General features: G+C 41.8%; 1 protein-coding gene across 3 annotated transcripts in view; it reads right to left on the bottom strand.

Moving 5' to 3' along the window:
* FYTTD1 (forty-two-three domain containing 1) overlaps nucleotides 1–11,809 on the bottom strand; it is a 50,375-nt gene that overhangs the window by 4,059 nt on the left and 34,507 nt on the right. For all 3 annotated transcript variants that reach the window (XM_017865516.1, XM_017865513.1, XM_017865515.1), the window contains exons 3-8: nucleotides 11,430–11,578; nucleotides 9,856–9,968; nucleotides 6,696–6,792; nucleotides 6,219–6,280; nucleotides 3,972–4,046; nucleotides 1,857–1,983 (exon numbers count right to left, since the gene is read on the bottom strand). In XM_017865516.1, the coding sequence (XP_017721005.1) occupies nucleotides 1,857–1,983; nucleotides 3,972–4,046; nucleotides 6,219–6,280; nucleotides 6,696–6,792; nucleotides 9,856–9,968; nucleotides 11,430–11,578 (623 nt within the window). The remainder of the gene's footprint in view (nucleotides 1–1,856; nucleotides 1,984–3,971; nucleotides 4,047–6,218; nucleotides 6,281–6,695; nucleotides 6,793–9,855; nucleotides 9,969–11,429; nucleotides 11,579–11,809) is intronic.

Raw genomic sequence — 11,809 nt, 5'->3', positions numbered from 1 at the left:
ATATATATATATATATATATATATATATATATGGCTAATATCATACTAAATGGTGACATATTTAATGCCTTCTCTTCAGGCTTTGGAACAAGGCATGCATACAAGTATACATCTTAACCATTTCTACTCAACATTGGACTGGAGGTCCTAGCCATTGTAACAAAGCAAGAAAAGGTTTTAAAGATTTGGAAATGAATTAGGAAAACAAAATGATTGTTTACACAGAAAATCCTAAGCTGGGCAGCCACAGAAGGCAGGCAGATGGCTTGAGCTTAGGCGTTCAAGACCAGCCTGGGAAATGTAGTGAAACCTTCTCTGAAACCCTGTCTCTACAAAAAATACAAAAATTAGCCAAGTGTGGTGCGTGTGCCTGCATCCCCAGCTGTGGTGGTGTTTGCCAGTATCCCCAGGTGTGGTGGTGTGTGCCTGTATCCCCAGGTGTGGTGGTGTGTGCCTGTATCCCCAGGTGTGGTGGTGTGTGCCTGTATCCCCAGCTGTGGTGTGTGTGCCTGTATTCCCAGGTGTGGTGTGTGTGCCTGCATCCCCAGCTGTGGTGGTGTTTGCCAGTATCCCCAGCTGTGGTGTGTGTGCCAGTATCCCCAGGTGTGGTGGTGTGTGCCTGTATCCCCAGGTGTGGTAGTGTGTGCCTGAATCCCCAGCTACCCAGGAGGCTGAGGTGGGAGGAAGGATCGTTTGAGCCTGGGAAGTCAAGGCTACAGTGAGCTATGAATATGCCGCTGCATTCCAGTCTTGGTGGCAGAAAGAGACCCTGTTTCAAAAAAAAAAAAAAGTCCTAAGGAATCTACAAAGTCAATATAAAAGTAAGTGAATTTAGCAAGATTACAGGATACAAGGTTAATATGGTTAATACAAAATTGTCAATGTGGTTTTTGACTTTTTTTTTTTGAGATGAGTATTGCTCTATTGCCCAGGCTGGAATGAGTGGCACGATCTCAGCTCACTACCATCTCTGCCCCCTAGGTTCAAGCAATTCTCCTGCCTCAGCCTCCCTAGTAGCTGGGATGACAGGCACCTGCCACCACACCAGGCTAATTTTTGTATTTTTAGTAGAGACAGGATTTCACCATGTTGGCCAGGCTGGTCTCAAACTCCTGACTTCAGGTGATCTGCCCGCCTCGGCCTCCCAAAGTGCTGGGAATACAGGCGTGAGCCATCGCGCCTGGTCGGTTTTGACAATTTTGTTATTAACCTTGTATCCTGTAATCTTGCTAGATGGCTATAGTCAAACAGCAGATAACAGTGAGTATTGGTGAGGATATAGAGAAATTCAGAACCCCCATAGATGCTGGTGGGAATATAAAGTGGTAGCACAGACTCTTCTAGGGAAAACAGTCCAGCAGTTCCTCAAAAGATTAGATAAAGAGTTATTATAAACCTAGCAGTTCTACTCCTAGGTATATACCAGGGAGAAATGAAAACAGATGCTCACACAAAAACTTCTGTGCAAATGCTCAGAGCAGTATTATTCCTAGTGTCTGAGGAGTGAAAACACCCAAATACCCATCCAGTAACAAAGGAATAAATAAGATGTGGTATATAAATATGATGAACACTGTTCAGCAGGAAAACAAAACTAAATACTGACACAATATAGATGAACCTTGAAAACATTATGCTAAGTGAAACAATTCAGTCACAAATACATACTGTATGATCTGATTTATATGAAATGTCAAAATAGGCAAACTGGCAGACAAAAGTGAGTTAGTGGTTCCCTAGGTTTCAGGGGGCAGTTAGGATACCTTGTTTATAATTCACGATTATAATAAATGTTTTGTTAATTAAAATATTCTCAGCAGATGACCCAAGAAAATACAGAAAACGTTTTTTTTTACCTGTTTTCCGACGCTGTTTATGTCAAACTGTAGGGGAACACCTTTAGGAACTTTCCGGGCGTCACTTTGCTCCCGCTTTGTTAAAAATGAAGGTGCAGCAGTACGAGTTAATCGTGGTTTCTGAGTTCTATTAGAAAAATATTAAAGTATCAGAGCAGCTTAACAATGAAAAGAAAAATAAATTAATTTGGTACTTAAGACATCCTGGGCCAGGCGCGGTGGCTCAAGCCTGTAATCCTAGCACTTTGGGAGGCCGAGACGGGTGGATCACGAGGTCAGGAGATCGAGACCATCCTGGCTAACACGGTGAAACCCCATCTCTACTAAAAAATACAAAAAACTAGCCGGGCAAGGTGGTGGGCACCTGTAGCCCCAGCTACTCGGGAGGCTGAGGCAGGAGAATGGCGTAAACAACCCGGGAGGCGGAGCTTGCAGTGAGCTGAGATCCGGCCACTGCACTCCAGCCTGGGCGACAGAGCGAGACTCTGTCTCAAAAAAAAAAAAAAAAAAAAAAAAAAAGACATCCTGTACACATGTTCAAATGTATTAGGGCCATTTTATTTGTGTTCTCAAAAAAAAGTGTCATTGGCTACTCTAGACTAAAATATATCATTGTTCAGAGAATAACTCTTTAAATAGAACTACAAACTTTTCAACAAGGCAGAATGTTTGGTGATTCCTAATTCTTGATCTTCCATTAAAAGAGAGCAACCTCTAAAGTTCTAGGCACCCATCCTACATTCTTTTCATTTCAATCATTAAGATGGCTGGATGGCTATGCACTGTGGCTCAGGCCTACAATCCTGGTACTTTGGGAGGCCAAGGCAGGAGGATCGCTTGAGGCCAGGGGTTAGAGATCAGCCTAAGGAACATAGCAAGACCCCACCTATATAAAACTATATAAAATAAATAAAATAAAATTAGCTGGGTGTGGTGATGCATGCCTATGTTCCCAGCTACTCAGGAGGCTGAGGCAGGAGAATTATTGAAGCCCAGGAGTTGGAGGCAGCAGTGAGCTATGATGGCACCACTGCACTCCAGCCTGAGAATCAGAGTAGACCTTATGTCTTAAAAAAATCAAGAGATGCTTGAATAGAACATGAGCTCCATAAATCGACGAAGTTTATAGAGCAATAAATTTAAAGAGAAGGTAGGTCTGGCCGGGCGCGGTGGCTCAAGCCTGTAATCCCAGCACTTTGGGAGGCCGAGACGGGCGGATCACGAGGTCAGGAGATCGAGACCATCCTGGCTAACACAGCGAAACCCCGTCTCTACTAAAATACAAAAAATTAGCCGGGCGAGGTGGCGGGCGCCTGTGGTCCCAGCTACTCAGGAGGCTGAGGCGGGAGAATGGCGTGAACCCGGGAGGCGGAGGTTGCAGTGAGCTGAGATCCGGCCACTGCACTCCAGCCTGGGCGACAGAGTAAGACTCCGTCTAAAAAAAAAAAAAAAAAAAAAAAAGAGAAGGTAGGTCTGTATGGTCTAAAACATAAAGACATCAAAACATTACAGGGATTGGGGGAAGTAGTAGCATGTATGCTGTCATCTCGTTTATTATTGTACATAAAAATACACATATTGGGTCAGGTGCAGTGGCTCACGCCTGTAACCTCAGCACTTTGGGAGGCCAAGGTGAGAGGACTGCTTGAGTCTAGGAGTTCAAGACCAGTCTGGGCACAAACAAACAAAAAAGCCAGGCATGGTGGTGGCACCTGCCGTCCCAGCTACTCAGGACTCGGGAGGCTAAGGCAGGAGGATCGCTTGAGCTTGGGAGGTCAAGGCTGCAATAAGCCATGATCACAGTACTATACTCCAGCCTGGGTAACAGAGCCAGACTTTGCCCCCCAAAAAAGGGTACATATGATATACATGCACATAATTTTTAAAATATTAAAAAACACTGCTCAACGTGGTCATTTAGGGCTGCAGAATCAGGAATCCAGAAAACTCTTCCTTTTAACTTTACACCATACTGTTTCCATATTGTATCACAGGTATTACTTTCTGCTTGGTTTATCCTAACTTGGACATCATTCTCTGGGCAGAAGTCCAATACTTTCTTATGATCCTGTGTAATGAGAGGTTATAATTTTTGCAAAAAAAAAAAAAACTTACACTGGGCATTGCACTGCTCCAGGATTGTCAATAGATACAGTCAAAATCCCTCCATTTGTGGTGGAAGTCCGCCATCTAGTATCAAAAAAAATAAAATTCACTAAATGTAAATTGATAAACCCTATGTATATTCAAAATAAAAATAAACATTCTAAAAGTAGCCATTACTTTTTCTTAGCTTGCAAGAAAGAAATACCTAAACCCCACCATGACATAATGAATCAACACCTTGGGTGCAGAACTGGGCATCTGAATTTATTACATATTTTTCAGTGTGATAAATATATACAAATTTTAAAAAATCAAATAGCACAAAAGAACTTCTAATAAAAAGCAACAGTCCCTCACCCCACTATTCTCCTGCTTTCCATTCCTACTCTTCAGAGGCCGCCCTTTTAACCTTTTCTGTTTTTACTGCTTGCTGGTCACTTCCAATTCACTCAACAAGATGCTTATGTAGTAAAAAACCTTGCTGCAGCCCGGGCGCAGTGGCTCACACCTGTAATCCCAGCACTTTGGGAGGCTGAGGTCAGACGTTCAAGACCAGCCTGGCCAAGACAGTGAAACCCCATCTCTACTTAAAAAAAAAAAATACAAAATTAAGCTGGGCATGGTGGCGGACACCTGTAATCCCAGCTACTTGGGAGGCTGAGGCAGAGAACTGCTTGAACCCAGGAGCGGGAGGGTGCAGTGAACCGAGATTGCGCCATTGCGCATTCTGGGCAACAGAGCGAGACTCCATCTCAAAAAAAAAAACTTGCTATGATGAATAGATTTAGTTCATCCAGCTATCCTCCAGTTTCCTTACCTACCTTGAAACATTGTGGTGGCCATGTCACTACTTCCCTGGCTTTGTAACTTCAAATAGTTACATCTCGGTTTCTCTCAGCAGAATCGCTTGACCCCCCCGCTCTGTGGGAAAGGATCTCGGTGCCTCTGTCCCCTTCCTTCCGCCTCTGCCCCCTTGTTCGCGCCTCTCACTTTCTGTCAGCTCTTCCTTTATATTCACGAGTCAAAATCGGACACTGACATTACATTCTGTTCTCAAATTAACTATGTTGTGCTTGGTCTAACAGGTTGATTCTCAAAGTTCAGAACAAGTAACTTTTATACATGATCATGATCATGTAAATACCGTTCACTGCAGAAGCAAAAAGACGATTATTCTTTCCTTCCCCACGGTTGCTAACGTCGTGGCGCCTGCGCTGAAGAACACTACCAGTATCTGTTTCACAGTGTCCTAACACTCCAACCGCTAAAAATCACGCCCCACACTTTGCATCATATCTGGACCATGACCATGTTTTACAGCCAGCTCTCTGTATCCACAGGTTCTACATCCACGTATTCAATCAATTTCATGCAGACTGAAAGCAATCCATGGATATGGAGGGCCGATTGTAAGGGGCTTGAGGATCTGAGGATTTTAATCTCTTCAATGGTCCTGGAACCAATTCCCCTGAGACACAGAAGACCAACTGTATATATTTGGTTTTCCAAAAAGTAGCCATAATTTTAAACAGTTAATCTCAAAACCTAATCACACTGATGAATTAGTATGTTACAACTCACACTCAGGAGGTGTGATTATAACAGGATAAAATAGATTTTCAAAATTTTTTTTATAGGGCTAATAAAAAAGACTGTGAAAAGGAAAACTATTGTTTTTAAAGTTGCACAAATTTTCTAAAAGCTCTACTGAATTTTATTCTATTCGTTCCCTAAATAGGTTCATTTGTATGAAAGTAGTTATAACCAAAAAAGAAAGAAATAAAAAGCTGTTTCATTAAAATGGAATAGCCAATAAAAAATAAAAATTTTAAAAAAAGTAATCTACTTGGCACTAAAACTGTCACAATATCGACATGTGAAAACTCAAAAGGATTTTTGGCGAAAATCAACAAAGGACAAAACAGGATTTATTTATTTTAGGCTCAATTAAAAAAATTTTTTTTGGAGACAGTCTCCACAGCCCGAGCTATGCTGCTCAGGCCGGTGTGCAGTGGCGATGCACAGGTGAGATCATGGCACTTCACAGCCTTGAACTCTTGGGCTCGAGCAATTCTCTTGCTTCAGTCTCCCAACTAGCTGGGACTACAGGTGTGTAGCGCCACTATGCCCAGCTTTCAGGCTCAATTTTATTTTGGGTTTCAATTAATTTCTTCTGGACTGAGGCACATGGTAATTTGGGTAGTCAGTATTCTGGGAGTTTTGAAATAACATCTTGAAAAACAAATGGAAACTTACTGACGAGTTCTCTTTGCTACTACATCGTCTAGCAGTTGTTCTGTATTCAACTGGGCCTGAACCTGAAGAGAAAAAAAAAAGCAGTAGGTCCCACAGAAAGCAGAGGATTGAATCCAAAGAGTGATCCTGCTCTAGAACCTTATAACCCAGTGGGGCGTGTGCATGAATGCAGAGGGGCCTGTGCTATTCTGGCAACCCTTCCCTGTTGGAATTCCTGTATCAGAACAAGTGGCAAATACAGGTTTATTCCCAAATAACATGTTAAATTATTATAAGACATTGCTATTGAGGGTAAGAAAGGACAGGAAATAAAAAACGTACGACAGAAAGAACTAATCTACTGCCATGTTCCTCACATCCTGAACCCAATGCTGCCTGTGACTGAGGCTTACCGAAGGTGGCTGCTCAGGATCCTCTTTGGGTTAAAACAAAACAAAACAAAACAAAACAAAAAACACTGCCAAAGTTTTTCAATACCTTCAGGCCTCTTCTGAAAAGAAAAGTTGCCTGACGAGTATCTTTCTGGTGATTTAATTTATTTCCACTCCTGGTAAAATTAGCTGGAATGTTATTTCTGCAACAAAAACACATATGCCATGCTAAGCCATTTATCTACTTTCAAACGTCTTGAGGAAAATAAGCAAAATAGTTAAATTCATAGGCTGCAAACATGAGGTGCAAGTAACAAACAACTCTGAATTATTTCCTTATTAACATGAAGCTATTGAGATTTGATTAACAAATACCTCCCTCCGAAGCACAGCACATAACCACCTGTTAATTTCGAACCACTTTATCGTCCAAATATTAAATCCTCTAACATTCCATGTATCTTCTGAAGACATTAATAATCACATTTTTAGTGCTATTTCTTTTTTTTTTTTTTTTTTTTTTTTTTTTTTTTTTTTTTTTTTGAGACGGAGTCCTCGCTCCTGTCAACCCAGACGGAGTGCAGTGGCCAAATCCAGCTCACTTGCCAGCTCCGCCTCCCGGGTTCACACCATTCTCCTGCCTCAGCCTCCGAGTAGCGGGGACTACAGCGGCCGCCACCGGCGCGTCGCCCGGTATGTTTTTTGTCCTTTTTAGTAGACGGGGTCTCACCGTGTTACCAGGATGGTCTCGATCTCTGACCTCCGTGATTCGCCCGTCGGCCCTCCCACAAGTGCTGGGATTCAACAGGCTGCTTGAGCCACCGCGCCCGGCCGCTATTTCTTATATTTGGTGAAAACGTAACTTTACAATTTACAGGATTAGTACAAAGAAAAACTACATATAGGCCAAACTGAAGACCTAAAATAAACTGAAGACCAAAAATAAAGAGAAAGGTTTGAAAAATAACATCTCCTCCTCCAGCTTTCTCTTCCTTCCTCACTCAGAAACCGTGATGTATTAACATAAACCATAAAGGCCAGGCATTATGGCTCACACCTGTAATTCCAGCACTTTGGGAGGTTGAGGTGAGTGGATCACTTGAGGTCAGGAGTTTGAGACCAGCGTGGGCAACATGGTGAAATCCTGTCTCTATTAAAAAACACAAAAACTAGCCAGCCTTGGTGGCACGCGCCTGCAGTCCCAGCTACTCAGGAGGCTGAAGCATGAGAATTGCTTGAGTCAGGGAAGCAGAGGTTGCAGTGGGCCAAGATCACGCCACTGCACTCCAGCCCAGCAACAGACTTCATCTCAAAAAATAAATAAACCACAGAAAAACTTATATTCTTCTGTTTCTTGTTCTCTCATGCACAGAACGATGCTGTTAATTGTTTGACTTTCACCAATTCTTTTTTTTTTTTAATTTTACTTTAAGTTCCGAGACACATGAGCTGAACACGCAGGTTTCTTACGTAGGTATACATGCGCCATGGTGGTTTGCTGCACCTAATTTCTTTTGTTTTCTATAGGAAGTTGAAGTACGAAAAATTAAAATTTCATATTTATGCAATATTCAATCCTCTAATATTCCATGTCTTCAACTGATCTATTGATAAATATGAAACACTATACAAACAAGTGTTCAACAGATTCCTTAGTCTTACCTCCAATCTTTCAGAGATTCAAGTTCAAAATTTCCCTAGCTAACCCAATTAACATGTAAGTCTCATGTAAATGATGGGTTCTTATTTGAGAAGGTCCCTTATTATCAAGTGATTCCCAAAAGATGATGGTTAAAACTGCAATTCCAGCCATTCCATTTTTTGTTTTGTTTTTTATTTTTTATTTTGTTTGAGACAGTCTCAGTTACCCAGGCTGGAGTGCAGTGGTACGATCTTGACTCACCGCAATCTCCGCCTCCCAGGTTTAAGCGATTCTCCTGCCTCAGCCTCCCAAATAGCTGGAACTACAGGCATGCACCACCATGTCCAGCTAATTTTTGTATTTTTAGTAGAGATGGGGTTTCACCATGTTGGCCAGACTGGTCTCGAACTCCTGGCCTCAGGTGATCTACACGCCATGGCCTCCCAAAGTGCTAGGAATACAAGCATGAGCCACTGTGCCCAGTCACTGCATTTTTTAAAAACTCCATTCCAGGTTTTGTTTGCTGAATAATCTCCACGAAAGATAAATAAATAGTACTTGAAACTGAATAAGGAAACCACACCTCATCAACTTCATCTACTTTGTCCTTACAGAGAACAGAATGCCATAACAACAGATTATAAATTTTTCTTTTCTTTCTTTTTCAGAGATGGGGGTCTCACTATGTTGCCCACGTTAGCCCTGAATCCTGGGCTCATGTGATCCTCCTGCCTCAGCCTCTTAAGTAGCTGGGACCACGGGCACATGCCACTGTGCCCAGCTCACAGGCCATAATTCTTGGTTTTTATTATTCAATTTAGTATAAAAATAATTTCAGTTTTACAAGTGTTCATGAAGAATTCTTTCTTTCTAGTTTTGATTTTTCCACAAATAATATACATTGTGATTCAGTGTTCTAGTAAGGGCCATCCAGACTGAGTAACAAATTGAGCTTTCAGAATTTCCAATTTTGAATAATTCCCACTGAGATGTTAAGAGTTCTACCAGGGCTGGGCACAGTGGCACATGCCTGTAATCCCAGCACTTTAGGAGGCTGAGGTGGGAGGATCACTTGAGGTCAGGAATTGAGACCAGCCTAGGCAACAGGGTGAGACCCTGTCTCTACAAAAAAAAAAACAAACTAGCAGAGCATGGTGGCATTATCTGTGGTCCCATCTACTCAGGAGGCTGATGTGGGAGGATCACTTGACCCCGGGTGGGGGTCGAAGCTCCAGTGAGCAGTGATGGCGCCACTGCACTCCAGCCTCAGCAATAGAGCAAGAAGACCCTGTCTCAAAGAAACAGGAAAAAAAAAAAAAGAGAGAGAGAGAGTTCTACTAAAGTGATCAGCTTTTGCAATTTTATTCCACGTGTCAAACAGGTAAAGAAGCAGAGTGATGCTTTTTAAAAAGCTTATATTGGTTAAATTCATCAGTAAGAATTCATCTAATAAACGAGCTATTACTGGATATATCCATGTGGATGTTCAGACAGACATCCCAAACATCAGTCTTGAAAATGATCAGATAACTAAAAAAATCACTGCAAATCTATTCTTCACACCACTTAATGCAAGAAGTGTTTTTTAATGCAAAATAACACATCATCATATTTGAGTACTTACTTTCTGTTTAGCTGGTTAGGTCTCTTGAGAACTGCCACTGGTTTCCTCTGCCCTTCGTTTTGTCTCAGAAGGTTTGCCTTCCTTTTTAACACTGGAAAATATTGTTCTATATTCTATCAGAAGGCAAGAAACTATGTTAATCAAATTGCATTTTTCTATATACCCTACTACAATAAACATTTCTAATGCAGAAAGAACAGGGATTGACAACAGCTTAAATGTGTAGATAAGGGAGATGGAGAAACAGCTTGAAAATTTACAGTCTAAGCGACTGAAAAGATGAAAACCTCACATTGTATTTAAAATATGTGAGGTACTCAGGGGACCCACAGGTGATGGGGAATTGTGGCTCCGCAACTCAAGAGAAGAATCAGAGAGCCAGAGATATAAACTAGGGAATAATTTATATAAACATGATTTTTGATACTAATAGATTTTAAAAAGCCAAGTTCCAAAACAAATGCCAAAACAAGAAAAGCGGGGAAGTCATGACAGCAAAGGAGCTGGAATAGACATCAGAGGCAAAAAGTATCATAAAAAACAAAAGCACATGAAACATCCTCTTTTTCTTCCTCCACATATGTAAACTAAATCCACCATTAAAGCCTAATTCACATATCCATATTGTCCATAAAGACTTCTCTAAAGTTCTTGACAAATATGAACCTTATCTTATACTTTATCTGGATTCTTCTATTAAGTATATGAGAAGTACTTCATAAATATCCATTGACTGATTCACATTAAAAAGTCTTAATTTGGTCAGGCATGGCAGCTCACGCCTTTAATCTCCGCACTTTGGGAGGCTGAGGCAGATGGATCACGAGGTCAGGAGTTTGAGACCAGCCTGGCCAGCATGGTGAAACCCCGTCTCTACTAAAATACAAAATTAGCCAGGCATGGTGGCACATACCTGTAGTCCCAGCTACTCGGGAGGCTGAGGCAGGAGAATTTCCTAAACCCAGGAGGCAGAGGTTGCAGTAAGCTGAGATTGCACCACTGCACTCCAGCCTGGGCGACAGAGTGAGACTCCATTCCCCCCGAAAAAAACCCTCAATTTTCGGCCAGGCATGGTGGCTCACGCCTGTAATACCAGCATTTTGGGAGGCGGAGGCGGGCAGATCACTTGAGGTCAGGAGTTTAAGACTAGCCTGGCCAACATGGTAAAACCCCATCTCTACTAAAAATACAAAAATTAGCCGGGCACGGTGGCACACACCTGTAATCCCAGCTACTCAGAAGGCTGAGGCAGGAGAATTGCTTGAACCTGGGAGGTGGATGCTGCAGTGAGCCAAGATCACGTCACTGCACTCCAGGTGGGTAACAGAGCAAGACTCTATCTACATATAAAAAACAAAAAACATACAAACAAAAAACTTACTGATATTTGAGAATGTGGAAATTTAGGTATTCTTTAAGAATGGCAATGATTTATATTTAGATATTAAATTTGATATATCAGTCCCAAAGTACCACATAAAAACAAATAAAATTTTCTGTTAAGCTTATTCACAGAAATGTTAGTACAAGTAAAGGAAAAGGACATCTAATCCAGGATTAAGCCATCATCCTACCTTGTCACTTAGAGGTGGACGATTCATAGGACTAATTCCTTTTCGAATTCCAGTTGTTTTCCTAGCTGCAAGGCCAGTGATAACTCCATTAGGACGTCTCTTTCCAGGCATGACTCTTCCTCTACGATTCAGACTAGTCTTACCAAAACCTAGAGGAGGCAAAAAGAGAAGAAAATGTCAATTTAACAGTTCAGCTGGGAGGGTCACAGGATATTCTATTTTCCAAGGAAGGGGAAGTTATGAACATTTATTATGTTATTATTTATGGTTTTTTTTTTTTTTGAGACGGAGTCTTTCTCCGTCACGCAGGCTGGAGTGCAGTGGTGCGATCTCCGCTCACTGCAAGCTCCGCCTCCTGGGTTCACGCCATTCTCCTGCCT

The sequence above is a fragment of the Rhinopithecus bieti genome, unplaced genomic scaffold (genome assembly GCF_001698545.2).
Source record: "Rhinopithecus bieti isolate Rb0 unplaced genomic scaffold, ASM169854v2 scaffold_83126, whole genome shotgun sequence".
NCBI lineage: Eukaryota > Metazoa > Chordata > Mammalia > Primates > Cercopithecidae > Rhinopithecus > Rhinopithecus bieti.
This window is presented reverse-complemented; position numbering and strand designations above follow the sequence as displayed.